A 23,297-nucleotide genomic window follows, 5' to 3' on the forward strand; every position below is an offset into this window, starting at 1 on the left:
TTCCTGCTGTCTTCCTCCTGTGTCTCCTTCTCTTCATGCTGCCCTGTCAGGGCTCCATGAAATTAGGGAAAAAATAAACAAGGACAGAAATGAAGTCTGAAGCAGCTTCCAGCATGGGGACTGAGCCACCACCGCTCCTTGCTGACTGTTGTATCAGATACTTGTGGCACCTTAGAGACTAACCAGTTTATTTGAGCATGAGCTTTCGTGAGCTACAGCTCACTTCATCAGATACATACCGTGGAAACTGCAGCAGACTTTATATATACACAGAGAATATGAAACAATACCTCCTCCCACCCCACTGTCCTGCTGGTAATAGCTTATCTAAAGTAATCGTCAGGTTAGGCCATTTCCAGCACAAATCCAGGTTTTCTCACCCTCCACCCCCCCACACAAATTCACTCTCCTGCTGGTGATAGCCCATCCAAAGTGACAACTCTTTACACAATGTGCATGATAATGAAGTTAGGCCATTTCCTGCACAAATCCAGGTTCTCTCACTCTCTCACCCCCCTCCAAAAACCCACCCCCATACACACACAGACTCACTCTCCTGCTGGTAATAGCTCGTCCAAACTGACCACTCTCCAAGTTTAAATCCAAGTTAAACCAGAACATCTGGGGGGGGGGGGGGGGAGGAAAAAATGGCCTAACTTCATTATCATGCACATTGTGTAAAGAGTTGTCACTTTGGATGGGCTATCACCAGCAGGAGAGTGAATTTGTGTGGGGGGGTGGAGGGTGAGAAAACCTGGATTTGTGCTGGAAATGGCCTAACCTGACGATTACTTTAGATAAGCTATTACCAGCAGGACAGTGGGGTGGGAGGAGGTATTGTTTCATATTCTCTGTGTATATATAAAGTCTGCTGCAGTTTCCACGGTATGTATCTGATGAAGTGAGCTGTAGCTCACGAAAGCTCATGCTCAAATAAACTGGTTAGTCTCTAAGGTGCCACAAGTACTCCTTTTCTTTTTGCGAATACAGACTAACACGGCTGTTACTCTGAAACGTATCAGATACTGTGACTCTCACCTCCTGGTGGGTGTTGAGATGAGATGCTGAAATAGCAGTTATGATTTCACTGGCTCTGTAGCGACTCAGTTCCTAATGGATTTTAAATCTGATGAGCTTAGTGGTTATCCCCCGCTCCCATTGGACATTGTCTGAGATTCCAGACTTGTTCTTTCTGGGACTTGTGTTCTGCAACCACCTTTTGGGTTGGGCTTGTCTCACGCTTAGTCTCAGATCTGGAAGATCTTTATCACTTGCTGTGATACCAGAGATGCTGCTGCCTTGTCTGGCTAACTCCAGTATGCTGGGACTTCATAGACAATTTCAAGAACAATCTCAAAGACCTGTAATGCATTCAGTGATACCTTAATGGGATCTGACCATCCTCCTGCAGGTTCTGATGGGTGTCTTGTTTGAGTTCTGCCTTATTGCTGTGACCTTGTCCAAATGAGGTGGTTGAACTTTCCCATTTCTTCTTGCCCACCTTTCTTTTTAGAAAGGTGGATTTTCAGCATCCTTGGGGATTCATTCCAAAGAGGAATACTGGATTTCCCCCTTTACGAAGTAGTATATTCACCCTTATCCCTATCACACAGTGCTGGTCTTGTTTGGATATTGAGCATGTTCTTAAGTTCAGAAGAAGCTGAACAACTGTTTTAAGGCTGTAAGAAGGGAAAGGTTACAGATTAATATTTTTAGATGGGTCTGAGGTTGCACTTAGGCTGGTATGCCTCATCCTGAGTTTTAGAGGCCATTTAACTAGGGAAGCCTTCACTTCACAGATGAGAACTTTCACAATTTTTTTAGCTCCTTCCTTCCCAGTAGGTGGCACCATAGAACACTATCCTATAATTCACTACTGTAGGATAAAGGAGTACTTGTGGCACCTCAGACTAAAATTTATTTGAGCGTAAGCTTTCGTGAGCTACAGCTTACTTCATCGGATGCATTCAGTGGAAAATACAGTGGGGAGATTTATATACATAGAGAACATGAAACAGTGGGTGTTACCATACACACTGTGACAAGAGTGATCACTTAAGGTGAGCTATTACCAGCAGGAGAGCTGAGGGGGAAGGGAGGGGAGAGAAACCTTTTGTAGTGATAATCAAGGTGGCCCATTTCCAGCAGTTGACAAGAATGTCTGTCTGAGAAACAGTGGGGGGAGGGGGATACTTTTACTTTGTGTAATGACCCATCCCCTCCCAGTCTCTATTCAAGCCTAAGTTAATTGTATCCAGTTTGCAAATTCATTCCAATTCAGCAGTCTCTCGTTGGAGTCTGTGTTTGAAGTTTTTTTGTTGAAGAATTGCAACTTTTAGGTCTGTAATCGAGTGCCCAAAGAGATTCAAGTGTTCTCCAACTGGTTTTTGAATGTTATAATTCTTGACGTCTGATTTGTGTCTATTTATTCTTTTACGTAGAGACTGTCCAGTTTGACCTATGTACATGGCAGAGGGGCATTGCTGGCACATGATGGCATAGATCACATTGGTAGATGTGCAGGTGAACGAGCCTCTGATAGTGTGGCTGATGTGATTAGGCCCTATGATGGTGTCCCCTGAGTAGATATATGGACACAGTTGGCAACGGGCTTTGTTGCAAGGATAGGTTCCTGGGTTAGTGGTTCTGTTGTGTGGTGTGTGGTTGCTGGTGAGTATTTGCTTCAGTATTTCCATCTCACCATCAACCTCAGCATGGACCAGTCCACACAAGAGATCCACTTCCTGGACACTACGGTGCTAATAAGCGATGGTCGCATCGGAAACCTACTGACCGCTATTCCTACCTACATGCCTCCAGCTTTCATCCAGACCACACCACACGATCCATTGTCTACAGCCAAGCTCTATGATACAATCGCATCTGCTCCAACCCCTCAGACAGAGACAAACGTACAAGATCTCTGTCAAGCGTTCTTACAACTACAGTACCCACTTGCTGAAGTGAAGAAACAGATTGACAGAGCCAGAAGAGTACCCAGAAGTTACCTACTACAGGACAGGCCCAACAAAGAAAATAACAGAACGCCACTAGCCATCACCTTCAGCCCCCAATTAAAACCTCTCCACCGCATCACCAAGTATCTACAAGCTATCCTGAAGGACGACCCATCACTCTCACAGATCTTGGGAGATAGGCCAGTCCTTGCTTACAGACAGCCCCCCAACCTGAAGCAAATACTCACCAGCAACCACACACCACACAACAGAACCACTAACAGGAAACTAACGGAATTACCAGTCAATAACTTTCCCTTGCCCCATTGCTTCTATTTCTTGTGGTGTGTACTGCTTACATATGCATATTCCACTTTGTACTCATAGGAGATAATGTGACCTGGCAGCTCTTTGCAAACCTGTGCAAATGCTTTGTGGTTCATGCTTGAGGACCGTTTTCCTAAAATTTGTAGAGTAATGTAGCATCACTATAGTGATATTGTCTAGAGTAGAATAATAGTCTTTCTTTTGGTTGTATCATTGATTCTTGATTGATTTTTTCTTTGTCCAGTGGTTTTGACTGAATGGTCTTTTACAGGCCCTTCAGGCACCAGCATGCCATGAAAATCTGGTAAAAGTAGGTGGTTACATCCTGGGAGAATTTGGAAATCTAATTGCTGGTGACCCAAGATCCAGGTGAGAATACTTTCTTCTAAAACAGACCACTTAAAATACTATAATTGTTTATCATGGAATCTCAGTGCATCTCTTTACAATGAGTTCTCCTCTCTCTCTCTCAAATATTATGGTCACATACAGCTGAATGTTGAACTGTTATTAAATAATGCATATGTATTATGATATCAGGAAAACGGAACTATATTTTTTTTCCCTTAAGTCCTCTGATTCAATTCAACTTGCTGCACTCCAAGTTTCATCTGTGTAGCGTCCCCACCCGGGCACTGCTTCTGTCTACCTACATCAAGTTTGTGAACCTATTTCCGGAAATCAAAACTACCATTCAAGATGTACTGCGCAGTGACAGTCAGCTGAAGAATGCTGATGTTGAGCTACAGCAGAGAGCCGTTGAATACCTGAGGCTCAGTACCATTGCTAGTACTGATATCTTGGTAGGTACATAGAGTTAAACATGGAAAAGTCTTTGCAAGTGAGTGACTTCTGTCTGGGCAGGATTCCACTTAAATGTTTTAGTGGATGTTGTTCAGTAAATGGACTGCCCAGAACTTTGTTAAAATGAAGTTAGGGTTGCCCAGTACTGTCTTATGCCATTCCAGACAATCGAGTTCTGCTACATTCCAAACTTCTGAAAATCAAAAAATGAACAGATATGGTATAATGCAAATATAAATTTCTGAAATAGAATAGAGTTAAGATGCATGCCACCCCGACAACCCAGCTTTAACTCTGCTCCTGGGATCTGGCAGTAGTCGTTGGAATGGCTCACGAAGAGTGGAGCTATAGTAGGTAGACTTGAAGGGGCTATGGGAAAGTGTGTTGTTGTTACGTTCCACTGATACAAATTGCAGCATTTATCTGCATGTACTCCAGAAGTGTTCATTGTTCGGTGTAGCTGTTTTGAATGGTGGGAGGGATTAGTTGGAGCAGGTTGACAGAGCTGCCACGGTAAGATGAAGAGAGCTTCATGTGTACCTTGAGTTAAATATGACTCTTCTCAGATTTGAGCTCTTTAGGTTGTGTCACTAATGATGCACAGAAGTCTTGTCATGGGGATTGTCAGCAGTCTGGTGACATAAAGTCTCCAGGACTAAGTGAGATGTAAGTGAAGACAAAGTCTGTGATGTAATCCTCATGACAAAGGTGAGGAAGTGGTAACAGTTAGCAATTCTGGGGTGATTTGTGGGTGGTGACCTCTGTGTATGAGTGCAGACCAGGTGTAGGTAGCTCTTTTGCTATAATTGATCTAAACCAGAGTTTTGCCTCAACAAAGAGAAGGTTTAAACTTTGTCTTAGAGTGATTATGATCTGTTCCCAGACTGTTGGGTAACATCTCTAAGGGTATAGTGGTGGTATGTGTTATGGCATATTGAGACATTAGTCAGAGTTAATGTTGGTTTGCAGGAGTGGTGTATACCTTAACTCTGTGTGTTTCTTAATTTTTAGAGGTTTTAGTGTAGCTGAACTTGATGTCCTAGAATGGCTTGAGGCAGCGCCAGGCAACCTTAATGTTGCATCAAAGATTTTAGACAGATAGAAGAAGAAGAGGAAAAAAAAAAGGGAATTTGTTTCTGCTCTGTCAATATTTTTGAGATCTTAAAGAGCAACAGTTAGAGGTGTGGAATTGCACTGAAGGATCATAGTAAAAATATTTTCAGAAACTCAATTCTTCATCAAAGCCCTAGACATTGCACTGTGTTTAAAAATCAGTGTTTGGATAATCCCTTACATTAAGGGGTGGTCACACTGAAAAGTTATAACAGCGTAGCTACCTCTCTCAGGGGTGTGAAAAACCCACATCCTGAGAGATGTAATTAAGCCAGCCTAACCCCTGGAGTAGACAGTGCTAGGTCAATGGAAGAATTCTTCTGTCTACCTAGCTACTGCTTCTCGGGGAGGTGTATTAGCTGCAGAAGAGGTTCTGAAACTGGGGGCATGGAATGTATTCTTCGGGGGTATGGGGTGAGAAACCACTCAGTCTTCAGAGAGGGGGCGATGAGAGTGGTGGTTGCTGAACCCCTCACGTTGCTGTAGTTAAGTGTCTACACTGGAGCACTACAGTGGCACAGTTGTGCCACTGTAGCATTTGAGTGTAGATGTAACCTAAGGGTTTTTTGTCTTGGTGTGTGCTAGCCCCTCAATAGTTAAGTCAGAGCACAGCCCTAATGGGTGAAGGTTGTTAAAAGGGTAGAGCCCCTGTGTTGCTTCAACAGCCCTTGCACTTTCCACCTCACAGCTCCAACCCCATTCCCACCCCAATATACTCCCTTGCTACACCAAAAAAGTTAAGAATCTGAATGTTAGCATGGCTATGTATTAAGAAGCTGTTGAGCAAATATCCAGTGACGACTTTCCTTTGATCACACTGGATTGAGGAGCATAAGTCATGATGATTACATTACTCCAAATGCTTACTGCACAGTCATTATCTTCTATATCACTAGTGCTTATATCACTGACAGCTTCTAAAGTAAAATCAGAATCTGCATGTGGATTTTGGAGCACTTTAAAATATCTTAAACCAGAACAAAACTTCAAAAAGGAGCCACCATAAAATGCAGGCAAAGAACAACTAACTTACATAACACATTCTCCAAAAACTGCCACAAGTAGGACTTTAACTCTCAGTGCATGAGTGTTGCTTAGATTTAGTGTCCACAGCGTGTCACCATGAGCCACCCAATTACGTCTGTGATGAAAAACAACCTGCAAACCCTCTCGTCTTGGTGCATGTGTGTATTTCACTGTTTTGTCAGTTTAGGTCAACTTGACCTGGAGCTGTAAACTTACTAACTCTCAGTACTGCTACTCCAAAGGCACATGGGTGCTCTGCACTACTGAGATAAATCCCAAGGGGTGATATCAGTTTGGGAAGGATCAAAACCAGGTGATTTTATAAATGTAATGGGTTTTGTTAAGCGGATTGCATCTCAGGAATCACTTGCTCAAAAGACCTTAAATTGGGACCACAAACCCGACTGTGCATCCCCATGGGGCACAGCAAATAAAACCGAGTCAGCTTATGGCTTTAAAGCACTTGCTTACTGTTTGAAAGAAGCAACTCTCAAACTTAACTATAGCAGAGCTATTTCTCTACTATAATGTGCTGCTGTCTGTTACATAGGTGGTGTATTTCTGTGCTCTGCAACAAGAAGCAACTCTACAGTGGTGTATGCCTTGAAAGGTTGGGGTGATCTGTTTTCTTGCAAGTGTCTACCCGTCTGAAGACACATGTGTTGTATTGAAAACTAATATTCACTTATTTCATGGCAAGGCAACTGTGCTAGAAGAAATGCCTCCATTTCCAGAGAGGGAGTCATCCATTCTGGCTAAGCTGAAGAAGAAGAAGGGCCCCGGCACAGTTACTGACCTAGAAGAGATCAAAAAGGAGAGGAACTCTGATGTGAATGGAGGCACTGAATCCACCCCTGTTAATGCCAGTACTGTGGTATGTTTCCTTAAGTAATTATACCACTTGTGATAACCAATCTAATACAAATTATGATTTTCTAGGAGGGAAATACAGAGATTCCTTAACATTTTGCTTGTTCAGTGGCTTGTATTGTGCATTCACCGTTTCTTAAATTTGAGGCTCCTGATGTTTGTATAAAGTAGCTGGAAAAGTTGGATTTTAATTCCAGAGGTGGGGGAAGTAGTGGGTAGAATTTGCAGAAGTTGAAGTCAGTGGGGCCAAATTAGACCAAGACTCTGTGCTTTTGATAATCTGCGTATAGTTACTTTGAAACTGTTAAAATACGTATAACTAACATTTTGAAAAGAAAATGTTGACATCCCATTCTTGGGATAAATTTTGGACAAAGTGTGTTTGAATAATCAACTTCATTAACACTCTTAGAAAGAAGCTAATTATCTGTAATGGAGTTCTGTGAAACATTTTAAGTCTAGATGTTCTAATTTTCTTTACTATAGACTGACTTTTGCCAGTTTATTTTTCTGTTTAAAAGCATTCAGGACACTGCTGCACTTTTTTGTACTTAAAGTAATCTAATGTGGATGTACTTTAAACTGATTTAACCATTACTTATATTCATTTATATAAAGTCATAACTTGAGTTAAATTGGTGCACATTTTAAGGACTTACATTTTAAGTGTAAACAACATCAGTCCTGGGCTTTTCCGTATCTCCCAATTATGCTGAATTGCAAGGTGGTTTTGTGATGGAATGCTGTCTACTCTACTAAGATGAGATTCATCATCTCTTGTGACTAAAAGCAAAACCAAAATCTGTAACTATTAGGATTAATTTTCTAAGTTTTTTTTTTTTAACGTCTTGCCTGATTCTCCACTTCAGGGTTCACTGGCTGAACTGGTTACTGGGCCCAGACCTCGCCCTTTTCGTCTGAATTCTTCTCGTTTAGCCATCCACAACCTTCAGACAGGAGTTCCTTGTTTGTTTAAAGGATTCTTCACTTCTGAGGTCTTTTAATTAGTCCTGTTGCAGGCATGAAGTCTTAAAACTTTTTGCTTTTTGGTGCTTGCAGTTATTCATGACAAGGCCTGCGCTACTTTGGGAAGTGGTTTGGGAGTGAATTATTAACATGCATGCCTATTTCAGTTTAACTATCCAGTTGTCTTAAACATTGATATAGAGACAACTCAGAAATGCAAACTTTTTATGAATAATCAGATACTTACTGTAGTGAATTGTTTCTAAATCCTCCTGTTGCTGTAATTTCTCATGTTCCCCTGCTCTCTGTTATTTGATAGATGTCGCTATACTTTCATGGGTTTCCCTCATAGCTACTCTGCAAATACTAGAAATGTCACCAAACTAGAGTCCATCCCATTCAAGACCACCTGTTCTCTTGCTGCATGAAATTTGCACAATAGTTTAAAACCTTGGTGTTGCTAGGCTACTTTTATTGTTTGGTAATTGTAATTTTCTCTTGACATAAGTGCATTTGGATATTTCAGAATTCCCAGTAAGGCAGGATCTTACTCTGCTGTCTCATTTTTTTTCATTAGTACATACCTAATACTAATTAACAATCACTTGCTGCTTTTCTTCCCATGGCAAGGGAGGTAATAAACATTTAACCCAAGCCAGTAAATGCTTTGCATGCATATCTTTAGCACAGCATTGATATTACTTTTTCCTGTTGGTGATGTTAATTCCCTTCACATTTTAACACTGGTTTTTTTCATCTTTAAAGAGAAGCAATAACATGGAAATTTTTCCCTAACTTCGTCTTTACCTGTAATGGGAGTTTAATTTTAAGCACGCTTCTTCAACAAATTAGCTTTTCATAGTGGATTTAGAAGACCTCTTGTGACTACAGATATATATTTGCCTTGATTTTTTTAATATATATTTTTTAGGGGTGGTACCCAACTTAAGATGCCTGATCTAACATAATTCTCAAAGTGAGCAGCCACACTCAAACTGAGGCATCTTTAAGGTGTCTCAACTTGAGTACCCAAAATCACTGGTCACTGCTGAAAATTTTGACCATCAGTGGTGATGAAGGGTATGAGAGGTGTTGTCAGTACTGTGTATATATGTGGTAAGGTTGAAGTTTTTAATCGTATTAAACTAGATGGACCTGAAGAGCAGTTGTTGGTTTGATTCTCCACTTCACCCAGGTTCTGCTTAGGAGGCTGAGAGCAAGTCAGTCCTAGCTTGCCTGGTTCTCATCTGCCAAGCCCCAACATAAATTAAACTTGCAGGGGGTAGTGTAGACTTATGCTGCTGGTGAAAGACCAAGGGTCTTATTCCAATGTAGAATTGGGTGCCGTGGTGCCTTGTTCAACTATGCCATCTCCTATGCCGCACCCTTGATGTCCACTTTACCTCCCATTATGCTGGAAGGGGTGTGGTTCCAGCACAAAGGTGGTAGAGCTGCCAGTGTAGATGGAAATCTCCAATGCAGATCTTTAGCTGCTTCAGGTTTGCTTTGTGCACCAGAGAATCTGTCCCAAATAACCATTGCCGATTTAAAAAATGGTCACTTTTAAAGGCTTATGACTTTTTTGAACTTTTCAGTGGAATCACTTAAAACTTTAGGAAAAAAAATACATCTAGCTCTGTTTAGCACATGTTGTAAAGTTCTGCGAGAAGGACAATATTTCCTTTCCAAATCAGTATAATAAGGCCCCAATTTAACTTTCATTATCTTCACTGTGGAATCGCAACTGGCACACCTGTACACATTGTGTCTGGGAGTTTACGTAAGTAGATAAATTGTTCCGATATGTTCACTTATTAATATCTTGCTTTTCCAGGAGAAAGTTAACTATCTTTCCCTCCATCTCCTTCCCTTTGAGGAAGAAGAAAATTCCCAACCAGCAGTCCAAGAAATACAAGTTCATCAAACTTTTAATGCCAGATTCTCCATCCACTGGAATTCCTCGTTCATTTTACTTCATTTGTGACTTAAGTGTTGTTACTCTTCTTGTGTTGGGGAATCTTATTCTAGATTTTATTTCCTTTCTTAACCAACTTTAATTTTAGGAGCACTCTGGTTTCTGGCTTATTAGTCTCAATACTTCTCTTTTGAGTGTGTGCATGGCTTCAGAACTGAACATTCAAGTGTATGAGCAAAGAGCTACATTTGTTAAAAGGAAAGGGTTTTTAATATTCAAGAAAAGATCAGTTTTAGGCGTCTGGGTTTGTCAAAATATCCTGAAATTTAGGTTTACACAATAGTCCATGAGGTTGGGGGACATAAGTATTTTGGATTAGAGTTATGTAAAGTTGGAGTTTGCAGAATAGTACAGATTGACCTGTACTGCTTTTAATGTTCAAAGGTGAATGAGGGAGGTAACGTAACGCACCCTAATTCTTCATGGTATCTGGTTTAAAACTGGCTTTATGGGAAGATAAAATCTAGTGATGGGAAACTAGCAGCTTTTTGGATATGAAACTACCTGTCTGAGGCCATTTAAAGGGCAAGGTGATAGCCACATGTGGAAGATTGTCTTTATTTCCTACAAACAAAACTATTTTAAAAATCTGAGCCAGTCTTTATTGGGGACTGGAAGGTGAGGCACAGTTTGGGATTTGTATTAATCTATATGAGTTAAATGCAACTTTAAAGTGTTCCATTTTATCTTTTACAGTCTACTCCTTCTCCATCAGCAGACCTTCTGGGCCTCGGTGCAGCTCCTCTCACCAGCTCTGCTCCTCCCCCTTCCTCTACTGGCAGTTTGCTGGTGGATGTATTTTCAGACTCTGCTTCTGTGGTTGCACCTCTTGCTCCTGGCTCTGAAGATAATTTTGCAAGGTAATTAAAATAATTCTCAACTGAGTTGGGAGTAGGTGTTTCCTCTTATCTTCCACCTTTTTCCACCCTACCCTAATGAAGGGTACAAACAGCTGAAACTCTCTCTCTCTCTAAGTCGTCGTCGTCCCGTCCCCCCCCCACCGTTCCCCCTTAAGAACAACATAGCTTTGTCAGTCCTACTTCTACAAATATGTTCCTTAATGTCATGTGAGATGAATTCATTTACTGATATAATCACCTATGGGCAAATCTAGAGCTTGTTATTTTATGCTTAATATCCAGATTATATTGAGTACAGTAAGACCTAAAGGCAATGATGAGGTCAGTGGATAACTTTGGACCTGGCCATAAACGATTTCTATTTTATTGCTTTCAGTTTTAGGTGCATAAGGTAAGCTGCTATTACATTAATACCTACAGCCTGATATTGAAATGAATGGATTAGTTTGTAGTAGTGAACTGTTATTTTACATATTCAATTTAGGCTAGATAATCCAAAATAATTCCTTTCTTATTCCTGTGCCATACAGGACTCTAGCAATTGTGTCCTTGCATCTGTAACACATTCCTGTTGTTGGCCTGGGGTGGGTAGGTTATTGCTAATTTTTGTCTCTGTGACAGCAGATCTCCTAGAGCTATTAAACATAGTCTATCCAAATGGATTAAACCAGTCGCAGACCTGAAGGCATATTTAATTTGGATTTTATATATTGTTTATGATCTAACTACAGTCAATGGCCTCATTGTATAAAGGTATTCTTGCTTCTTCACAATGTCCCTTGTATTTAAAAGTACATATTATCCTACATTCCAGCATGCCTTTTTAATTCAATGATCAATAACTGCTTTTATTGATTGTTACCAGCATTTTAGGTGAAATTCTCAATATAAAGCTTTCAGGCGCTGTTCGCAAGACATTAAATTCTTGGGTGTCAGTGGGTATATATCATGAGAGGCTCCATCTTACTGCTAGCTTTTTCTAGCAGAATTCTAGCATGTGAGGATAGCTAATATTAAATAGAATATGTAACCTGAATCTCTTGTCATTGAACACTTAGCTGAAAAACATTTGAATATAGTTAAGACTGCCTAGTCAACCAGGGTGTTTAATTAAAAAAAACCAAAAAAACAAAAAACCTCCCACTGTGTCAGACCTCTGCTTATAACATCTACTAAACAAGATTGAATACTACTATGGACAAAGTCTTTAAAGTAATGGAGGGCAGCTGAGCCGTTGAAGTATACAGCAGTCATGCTTTGTGTGTTCTTGCTGCCTATGAAGTATAGCGATAAGTATGTGCTCCAGCACAGCTCTGTAAAATTGCCAGGAGAAAGTACCAGCCCAGGCACAATCTACTTGCCTTCTGTTTGCTATAGTTGAAAAATTTCATCCTAAAACATTTCCTTCTTGCAAGATAGTGGATTGTGTGAGACAAATATAAGTGGCTCATACATGGTAACCTTTAGTGTGTGGCAGTAAAGTTAAACGATGTTTTAGAGCTGGCATCTGCGTACCTCTTCTCTGTCCTTTCTCTTCATTTAGTGTTAGGCTAGTAGTTCAGGAGTGATCTGCAGGGGTGAAGAATTAATGCTTTATATGTAGACATTTGCTGCAGAAAAATGACCGGCCTTGCCGAGAACTCTATCCTGATTGCAGTCATTGCATCTAGTAAAGTGCTTGTCTAAGGTAGTTACTACCTAAGCGTCTTCTACAGTAACCTTTGCCACTTTTCCATAAGTAGTAAAGTGGGACTAAGGAGGAAATCTGTTACTTGGTTAAGGGATGTTCTGGACAGTCTACCAGTGTATTGACTGTGGCATGATTGTTGTAAAATGTTTGGGCAATGCTTGTTCTTTCATTCAAGCCGTGCAGTTTTATTAGAGTTTGAGAAAAGCACAACTGTAACTAGAAATGCTGCCAGTGCCAATGAGGGCCTGGCATCCGTATGCAGACTAATGAAAGTTAATGGACGTTCTTAAATGTGGACTTAATCCAAATTTTTTGTACAATGGTGCCTGGACTTAGATGTCTAACAAGGATTTAGAGGCCTAAAGTGGTATGATTTTAAGAGCTGAACATTTCCACTCTTATTGACATCAGTGGGGACTGCAGCCCCTCTGAAAAATCCAGTTGCTTAGGTGGCTAAAGTATTTAGGTACCTAACTCAAGGTGTCTTCGTTCAAAAATGTAGGCCTTGTCAAATCCCAAAGTGCTGTTCTGAGGGAGGAAATAAAGGAAATGACTAAGCTCTCTCTCTTTTTTCTTTTTTTTTTTTTTACACTAATTTATAACTCTTGCCATCTCTGTTGCTACCTCCTTTCTTCCTTTGTGCTGCTTGAATTAGCCCTGACCTGGCTTCATCTGAGGTAGTTTCTGAGGAACCAGCTGATACTGTGCATGATGCTGATGAGCTTATTCACAAGTAAGCAATATTAAAATCTTGCGAAGATGGGCGACTTCCAGAGCATTATCACGAAATAATCAAAAATCACAAAGCAAGGGATTAAACTAAGTATTAACCCACTAGTTTTCAAAGTGGCCAGTGTTTTTTCTAGACATGCAGTAAGACTGGTAATGCACAGAGCTGGTTATAAATGCTGTGTTGCATATGCTATATACTCAGTCACAACTTTGCCAGTGCAGCTCAGTGCTCCCCTGCAATGCCACATGCTGCTTTAAAGTTAGGCCTCTCTTCATCAGTGTTAGTTGTATGACACGTTTTGCAATCATTTGGGGTTGAGAACAAATGTAACTGGGGATTAGATAGGCATAGCCAAGGGTATTGGTATTGCAAGTGCACTTTGTTCAAGTGCTTCGTAGGTGAAACACTGAATTGAAGTTCATTAATCCACTCGATTAATGCTGGATTGAAAAATCTATTGCCTGGTCCTTGTATAGCATGTTTGCGTGTCTTGGTTTCCTCCTGTTTTCGTTTTAAGCATAACATTGAAATAAACTTGAATAGTTAAAATAATGATACATTGCAAGGAAGGTGTGGGCTAGAATATAAATTCATTTGCATTAAATTTACAATTTTTCTGTTGTCTGTCCTTTTTACTGACTACTTCAAAGCACTTGGGCCCACAGTTCTCTTTTTTATGCTGACCACAAGACCTTTACATTCCATGGCTTTGATTGCTTTGTAATAATTTGTCTTGCAGTTAAAATATAAACTCTTATCTTTCAAATGTGCCTATCTTTCTCTAGGTTTGTATGTAAAAATAATGGAGTTTTGTTTGAAAATCAGCTGCTACAGATTGGACTGAAATCTGAATTTCGACAGAACTTGGGTAAGACCAATAATTTTATATGTTTTGAATAGATCTGGTAGTTAACATGGTGCTAACTTCCCTGTTGTATCAACAGCAGTGTCAGCACAGAATTGGGAATAAACCTTGTTAGTTAAAAATGGTTATTTTATTAATTTACTGGTGACAAATTTTCTAAACATCTAAAGTGGATCAGATTTGAGGCCTAACCTTCTTAAGGAACCCTTTTTGTGTTGATGGTGGAAACCAGTTGTCTTAGGCTATAGAGTAGTCATAGCTTATGTCAGCAAAAGTTACGTCACTCGGGTGTGAATATTCCCCCCGGCAACATAAATTACACCAACATAAGTGCTCGTGTATGTGCATGCAACTCTGTGTTGGCAGGAAAGCTTGATACTGACAGGAGAGAGCTCTCCCGTCGGCGTAGAGCATCTTCACCAGACGCACTGCAGAAGGACAGCTGTATCTGTGCAGCTGCACCGCTGAAACACTGTACATACAGACACAGCCCTAGACTCTTGCTCCAGATATAGTCAGTATACTTACTTAATGTTCTGTGCTATACTTGAGGATTTTATAATGAAATGTTTTTACCTATTTTTTTCCAGGTCGGATGTTTATATTTTATGGTAACAAGACTTCCACTCAGTTCTTGAATTTTACTCCAACATTAATCTGTTCAGATGAACTTCAGTCAAATATCCTTGATTTAATTGATCCGCCTCATGCAAGTAGTAGTGTATGCACCTGACCATTACATATATCAAATGCAAAAATAAACAAGAATAAAGAAATATTTTGGCTAATGCAATAGCTGCTAGATTCAAAATCTGATACCTCACAAGATGAGGAAGTTGGCACTTCTGTGTCTTAAAAATACAACCTTTTGGTGTCAGATTTTGCTGAATTAATTTTTCTACACTATGGCTCTAGAAAAAATACTACACATTGTAGTATTGTGTAGGATTTGTATAGGGATATCTTTTTGTTGTGAGAAGTTACCTAATACGCTTTTGACAAGATACATTGTATTGCATGGGCAAAGTTGCAAAGTACCAGCTTCCAGGAGAAAAAAGGAGCATATTAAAACCAGATATTTGATTAATTTACCACAGAGCTATTATCTATTGCCAACTTTAGTTTAGGCCTCTCTGCTGGTACTAAAGTTGAAATGGTTTTAACTCTTTGGTACCAACAGAGTTAATTAAAATTTAATCACAAAATACACTGCGAGTTAAAAGGGAATAAGTCAAATTAGACAAATGCAAACTAAATGAGGATTTTTAAACTATGCAAGCTAATGTGGAGAGAGTGCTCACTGCGAGTTAAAATATTTGTTGCATGACCAAAACAATCACTTTTAAGCAGTTAGTAGAAGTCTAGCAATGGATTTTGAATATATACCTGATAGTATCAAAGAAAATAAGGGTGCTTTATTAAAAATTCCATGAATATAGCATGTGGTAAAGTAATCAATTTGCACATCACAACATTGCTTGGTTAGTTTGCTGAAGTCAACTTGGAAGCTACAAGAAATGTAGTTAAGCCTTTGGTTATTAACTAAAGACCTTGATGCTAAAATATATATTTTTGGCAGGCAAACTCTTTAAAAATGTGGTTGTAATTAAACCTCTTCATTCTTCAGAAATGGCTAGATTAACTTTGACTTCTTCCTTGCTTTCCCCATGAATTGAAAATATTTGTTTTGCTCGGTCTAGCTTTTCTAAGTGGTAACTTCCACTGAGACCACTTATGCTTGTGGATACAATGAAACAATTCATAAATCCTTTAAAAAAAATTAATGGAATTTTAATGATAGAGTTTAACTGACGAGGCTTAGTGCATGCACTATATAGTATTTTACAGACATTAACATAACACTGAAATTGTACTTACGTCTTAATGACCTACCACTATTACAAGTAATGCCTAAAATTACTAAACTCAAAGATTATATGGAGAGAGGTTTTTTTCAAATTACTTTGCACCCTTGACATCACTGTAAGGTTAATTTACTGTTTCACCATAGTCAGGTGCCATTGTTCTTGTGAGCCTTTGTGGTAACGAAGGGGAGGGGCAACAAATGAAACAAAAATTAAGACTTTTCTTTTCTTTTAAATGATTGCTGATCCTCTTAGTGCCATGTGTTGTGAAAGCAATAGGGAAATCAGAGAAGTCTCAAATTTTAGAATAAATTGAAACAAGTCCATGATATTAACATTAGTCCCAGCAAATATATTCCAAAATAAAATTTAAATTTTGTTGGAAAAAAGCTTCATAACGTACTTATGAGTCTGCCTTTCCTCTCATGTGGAAAGAATATGGTGTAAATTTTAGTGCCTTTGTTAAAAATTTTTCAGGTAGGTGAACAGTACTGTGCATTAGTAGAATCATATTAGTAAAAATGAAAAAAAAAGAATGCATATTAGTAAAGACTGAATAGCTGAATGAGAAATGCAAAGAAATTGGATAGTTGGATAAAGAGAATAACATGAGATGTATCAAAAGATAAGAGCCTTCAATTAAAGAAAAAAGGTGACCAATACAACTGTTAAGGACAAAAATAGACAATATTTGACCAACCCTAAAGACAAGAACAAGAGACGGTGAGACTATATCAAGGGACTATATGGTGTGATAGGCCTGAAAAACCTTTGCTAGAGATTAATTAAATCCATGAATAATGGATGAAGAAATCTTGGCATCAATAAAAAGACTTCAGAATGGAAAAGCACTAGATTGTGATGGAAGACTGGCTGAATTGTTAAAGCACAGGGGATGAAGACTTGAAAGCCCAGTCAGAGGTAATGAAGAATATATTTAAGACTGGAGAATTGCCAGAATACTTCAGGTTTCAGAATAGCAGCCGTGTTAGTCTGTATTTGCAAAAAGAAAAGGAGAGCTAGTGGCACCTTAGAGACTAACCAATTTATTTGAGCATAAGCTTTGCTCAGATAAATTGGTTAGTCTCTAAGGTGCCACTAGTACTCCTTTTCTTTTTTCAGAATACTTCAGTACCTTACATATCCAAACTGCAAAAAAAGACCACTGCTATGGATAGTAAAGACTACAGAACAATCACATGCCTCTAAGGGGAGAAAAGAGAAAACAAAACCCATGGCAGTGTGTCTGACTCTGGGACTACAGACGCTACATACCCTGATGGTATGTCTACACTGCAATGTAAATCAGGTCTTTGGGCCCTGGGCTTGTGAACATTGTGTTTCCAAGCCTGCACTTGAGCATCTACACTGCATTGTAAACCTGGGCTTAAAGTTGCTTGACCTGGGTCGCACATCCATACTGCACTACAGACATTCTGACTTGGGTCTGCGGCTTGAACTGCATTCACGCTGCAAAATGACAGGCTTTTGACCTGAGGCCCAGTGGGGTTCCTGAGTCCTTGTTGACCCAAGTCAGTGATTTGTGTGTGGATGGAAGGGGAGCTTGACATCAAACTTGTGCCAGAGCCTGGGCTAAGTGTGCAGTGTAATTATATTTCTAAATATTTTTGTGAGTTGTTCAAGACCTAATACAAGAAAAAATTGAAAAGGAAAGAAGTGACCAATAATACTGCTTCAGACATGGAAAGGGCATGATAAACACCATTATGAACTTGAATCTCATATTAGAAAGATCATTTGAAATGGGGAACACAGTATAGTTGTATTTTATTGACTTCCAAAAAGCATTTGACAGAATCTCCTGCTACAAATTACTCAATATATTAAGATCTGTAGGGATTGATAGATACAAAATGTGAGTAAAAATGAGTATCCCTAGCAGTTTAGAATTACCATCTACAGCATATAAGACTTGTTTGGACATCTTGTGTTTGCATACATTGCATGTACTCTATGCAGTGTTTAATACTCTTCAAGGGTTACTAGCAAAAGTGGTCTCTTACTATCTTGAATCTGTACATTGGTATGGTGCTTGAAAAATTATCCATTTAACATCTTTTTAGTATTGTGGTGTTTCACAGGGACATTTAACTTACCAGTGAAAGTCTTCCCCCCCTCCGCCCCCCCCCGTGGCCAGTTTATCCGTATGAAGGTATAAATCTATATTTAAAGCCAATGGTAATGATTAAAAGCACAATCAATTTTTTCCTCCTTAACAACCTCTCACAACTGAACCTGCAAACAAAACCAGTCGACCCGACAGTGGATGGGGGCGCTCAGGTGCAGCAAGTTGTGAATATTGAGTGCATATCAGACTTCATGGAAGCTCCAATCCTAAACATTCAATTCAGGTAAAAGGTGTTTTGTTTTTGTTTTGTTTTTTTTTAGTTGAATTTGTTTGGTGTTTGAAGTAAAGCTTAGCACAGACATGGACTTCGGCATGGACTTCTGAATCTAAAAATGTATTGGAAGCACAGAAGAATTAAAAGGTACTCTGGACAGAGCAATTGCCTGAGGGCTTGTTCTAACAAGTTGCTAAAGACCTTCAACTTAGAAAGACAAGGTGGGTGAGGTGATATCTTTTATTGGATCATCAGCTATGGGTGAAAGACAAGCTTTTGAGCTACACAAAACTCTTTCAGGTTTGGAAAAGGCACTCAGTGTCACAACTAAATACAAGGTGGAAGAGACTGTTTAGCATAAATAGTTAACATATACTCAGAAACCCTTCAAGGTGGAGTGCCCTGCTAAACCTCTTCAGCTATATGACCAAAAAGAAGGGTTAGTGGGTTACAGATAGTTGTAATAAGCCATGAATCTTTAAAGGTGTTGCACAAGTTTTCTCTGAGGACAAGGACTGAGGGGTTAGATGTGGAAAGATCGTTTCCCAAGTGGTGTTTGCCCACTGGGGATGTGGTGTTTTGTCTTTTATCATTTTCTGAGATAAGTTATTTGAGAACATAGAGATTGTCTGGTTTCACCCACATCGTTGTTACTGGGGCACATAATTCACTAGATAAAGTATACCATATGTTGTGATAGGTTTGTGTAGGACCCAAGGATTTTGAAAGGTGTGTTGGGGGGGGGGTATTGATCATTGTAGCAGTGGAGATATGTCTGCAGGTTTTGCATCTGTTCTGGCAGGGTGTGGTGCGACTTTGAGTTCGTGAGTCCTGGTCTGTGGGGAACTTGCTACTGATAATGAGCTTGGTGAGGATGGGAGATTTGTTTTGAAGGCCAGAAAAGTGGGTTTGGAAAAGATTTCTTTCAGGATGTCGTCCACACACTTGATTGTTACTGTCATAAATATAAAGGGAAGGGTAACCACCTTTCTGTATACAGAGCTATAAAATCCCTCCTGGCCAGAGGCAAAATCCTTTCACCTGTAAAGGGTTAAGAAGCTAAGATAACCTTGCTGGCACCTGACCCAAAATGACCAATGAGGGGACAAGATACTTTCAAATCTGGAGGGGGGGACAAAGGGTTTTGTCTGTGTGATACCTTTGCTGGGAACAGGTCAAGGATGCAAGCTTTCCAACTCTTGTGGAGTTAGTAAGTAAGTTAGCTAGAAAATGCGTTAGGTTTGCTTTGTTTTTTGGCTTGTACATTCGCTGTGCTGGAGGAAATGTGTATTCCTGTTTTTTGTGTCATTTTGTAACTTAAGGTTTTGCCTAGAGGGATTCTCTCTGTTTTGAATCTGATTAACCTGCAAGATTATCTTCCATTCTGATCTTACAGAGTTGTTCTCTTATCTTTTTTTGTTCTTCTAATAAAGTTCTGTTTTTTAAGAATCTGATTGGGGTTTTTTGGGTGTTAAAAATCCAAGGCTGGTTTTGTGCTCATCTGGTTTGTTCTCAAGCCTGCTCAGGAAAGGGGGGGTAAGGGCTTGGAAGGATATTTTGGGGGAAGACATCTCCAAGTGGTTTCTTCCCCTGCTCTTTGTTTAAATCGCTTGGTGATGGCAGTGTACCAGGTTTTTAATCTAAGCTGGTTCCCAAGGCAAGAAAGAAATCTGTGACTTGGGGAAGTTTTAACCTAAGCTGGTAAGAATAAGCTTAGGGGGTCTTTCATGCGGGTCCCCACATCTGTACCCTAGAGTTCAGAGTAGGGAAGGAACCTTGACAGTTACATTGATTTCTTCTGGAAATCTGGAAATTGACTGTGAAATCCTGAACAAAAATCACATCCACCACAATCACTCCGCCACCAGTAGGACAGCAATGTGGTCCCTGAAAACCAACCCCAAGACAAAGGGGTCCCATCATACTTCTCAATCATGATAACTATGTCAGCGAGGCCAACCAACAACTCTCCGACACCACCTACTACAAAGAACTTGAAGACCCCACACCACAGTTCACCCAGGAATTTAAGGTTATCATACAGTCCTTCTCCAAACAACTCTAAGAGAAACTCTACAACCTCATCCCCCACGAATCTACTCCAGGGACCTCACAGGCTCCCAGAACTAGGCTCAAGCCTGAACCTGAATATTTACACTACAATTAAACGGCTCCTTAACTCGAGTCAAATGACACAGGCTAGCCGTGGCTTTTTAATTGCAATGTAGACATATCCTCGGAGTACCTTTCCCAGAAAAAAGAGCTCTGTGTAGCTCAAAACCTTCTCCTTTCACCAACAGACATTGGTCCAGTAAAAGATAACATCTCCCCCAGCTTGTCTCTCTAATATCATGGGACCAACACAGCTACAACAACACTGTATTCAACTCAAATAGTCATTCTTTGGAGCAGCGTGGTAGGTAACTTCTAACTGAACGGGCGACCATAGTTCTCACTTATCTTTCCATTTTATTCAATAAGGTTGAACTCTAGATTGCTATTCAATACAGAAAGGAAGTTTCCCTCCATGAAAGCTGAAGATTAACTTCTTGTCCAGAAACATTTCGTGATACAATGGAATTTTTTAAACTGGTTTTCTACAGTACTTACAGCCAATACATGTGCTCCCAGAATATTCCAATGACGATCTAAAAGTGAAACTTAGTAGAAGCTGTCTGCTATTTTTCTGGGTCCAAGCTGAGTGAAATGCAAAACAGTGACCAGGCAACATGAACTGTAAAGTAAATTCAGTTTTAATAATTCCTTGACTTACCCAAGGTGATGGTTCTTAATATAAATGAGAATGTGTTAAACATGATTAACCTGAGTGTCAATTTAAGAGTTGCCCTGAAATGACTGTATGCAGTTCATTAATTGAGACGCTGGCTGCTTGGAATTGTTTAATAAAGGAAGGTGTCAGAGTTTCTCCTCACCTAACTGTGTAATCTTCATATAAGCAAATATCAAAGCAAGAAGGTATATTATAGGTGAGTATTTCAACTCAGGCTTTCCACATTTCTTAAAGCGTCTTTTTAAAAAATACAAAGAACAAAAACTTTTATCATCAGAACTGTTGGGGGAGGAGAATTTAAAACCGTTGCCTGTTACATCTTGATGTTGTGAAATTTTTTTAGGCAATATATCCTGTTCCCAGTTTTTAGTATTTAAGAAGAATGTTAAAGATGCCTGGAAAAGAAATGCACATGGTAACAGTGTTTAGATGGCTGTTTTAGGCAAATTGTTCAAATAAGGAATAGACATTGTTCAGTCATGCCTACTTAGTAATTTAAACATTAAGATTATCAGTCTTATAAAGGCGAGATGCTAGCTTTGAATTATCTTGATTTAAAATGGTGGTATTTTGCATTGGTGTATTTATTTCCATAGAAATAAATCTGTTCACCCTCTTGTGGTTTATAGTGAGATTGTACCTTTTGAAATGTCTACATGCATGTTCCCACTAAAGCGTAAACCTGATTAATGATTTATCTATTGATTATTTTTATACAGGTTTGCTATTGTTCCATTCGTTCTGTTGCTGTGGATGAAAATTAATATTTTTACATGTAGAAAGCCACAGTTTTAAAATAAGCAGTAACAGATACTACTGTTGCTGTTTACTTTGCTTTTTCTCCATTACAGTTGGGCTTAATACATGGGAGGCTGCAGATGTGAGTCCATTCTCAATGTTTATTTGGATGGCATTATCTAAAATGAAAAGGAGTACTTGTGGCACCTTACAGATTAACCAATTTATTTATCCAGGGTTCCCCCCTCCTCAGACGTTCTTGTTAAACCCTGGATTTGTGCTGGAAATGGCCCACCTTGATTATCATACACATTGTAAGGAGAGCGATCACTTTAAATAAGCTGTTACCAGCAGGAGAGTGGGGTGTGGGGGGGAAAGAAAACCTTTTGTAGTGATAAACACCCATTTTTTCATGGTTTGTGTGTATAAAAAGATCTTCTGTACTTTCCACAGTATGCATCCGATGAAGTGAGCTGTAGCTCACGAAAGCTTATGCTCAAATAAATTGGTTAGTCTCTAAGGTGCCACAAGTACTCCTTTTCTTTTTGCGAATACAGACTAACACGGCTGTTACTCTGAAATTATCTAAAATGGCAGCACTCTAAATGTGGACTTATACTCCAGTTCAGATTCATGGAATTCTTATTGAGGTATGGATGCATTTAACTATTTCTGCCTTCATACGCATCTAAAATGAGTTATTTCTAAACTTCTATTTTCATAAGTACAAATTAACTAGCAAGAGATGTTAAGAGTAACAAGAAGGGTTTCTTCAGGTATGTTGGCAACGAGAAGAAAGCAAGGAAAGTGTGGGCCCCTTATTGAATGAGGGAGGCAACCTAGTGACAGAGGATGTGGAAAAAGCTAATGTACTCAATGCTTTCTTTGCCTCTGTCTTCACGAACAAGGTCAGCTCCCAGACTGCTGCGCTGGGCAACAAGCATGGGGAGTAGGTGGCCAGCCCTCTGTGGAGAAAGAGGTGGTTAGGGATTATTTAGAAAAGCTGGATGTGCACAAGTCCATGGGGCCAGATGCGTTGCATCCGAGAGTGCTAAAGGAATTGGCGGCTGTGATTGCAGAGCCATTGGCCATTATCTTTGAAAACTCATGGCGATCGGGGGAAGTCCCGGATGACTGGAAAAAGGCTAATGTAGTGCCCATCTTTAAAAAAGGGAAGGAGGAGGATCCTGGGAACTACAGGCCAGTCAGCCTCACCTCAGTCCCCGGAAAAATCATGGATCAGGTCCTCAAGGAATCTATCCTGAAGCACTTACACGAGAGGAAAGTGATCAGGAACAATCAGCATGGATTCACCAAGGGAAGGTCATGCCTGACTAATCTTATCGCCTTCTAT

At 39.7% G+C, this 23,297-nt stretch overlaps 1 protein-coding gene across 6 annotated transcripts in view; it reads left to right on the forward strand.

Annotated features, from left to right (window-relative positions):
* The window catches only part of AP2A2 (adaptor related protein complex 2 subunit alpha 2), a 108,151-nt gene that overhangs the window by 73,317 nt on the left and 11,537 nt on the right, over positions 1-23,297 (forward strand). For 5 of the 6 annotated variants that reach the window (XM_077818243.1, XM_077818242.1, XM_077818244.1 and 2 more), the window contains 7 exons: positions 3,556-3,653; positions 3,856-4,087; positions 6,928-7,101; positions 10,735-10,898; positions 14,107-14,189; positions 14,777-14,866; positions 18,300-18,423. In XM_077818243.1, coding sequence (XP_077674369.1) covers positions 3,556-3,653; positions 3,856-4,087; positions 6,928-7,101; positions 10,735-10,898; positions 14,107-14,189; positions 14,777-14,866; positions 18,300-18,423 — 965 coding nt within the window. Of the gene's footprint in view, positions 1-3,555; positions 3,654-3,855; positions 4,088-6,927; positions 7,102-10,734; positions 10,899-13,243; positions 13,322-14,106; positions 14,190-14,776; positions 14,867-18,299; positions 18,424-23,297 lie in introns of all 6 variants that reach the window. The other variant, XM_077818248.1, reaches the window with a different exon arrangement.

Source organism: Eretmochelys imbricata, chromosome 6, assembly GCF_965152235.1.
Source record: "Eretmochelys imbricata isolate rEreImb1 chromosome 6, rEreImb1.hap1, whole genome shotgun sequence".
In the NCBI taxonomy this organism is placed as follows: domain Eukaryota; kingdom Metazoa; phylum Chordata; order Testudines; family Cheloniidae; genus Eretmochelys; species Eretmochelys imbricata.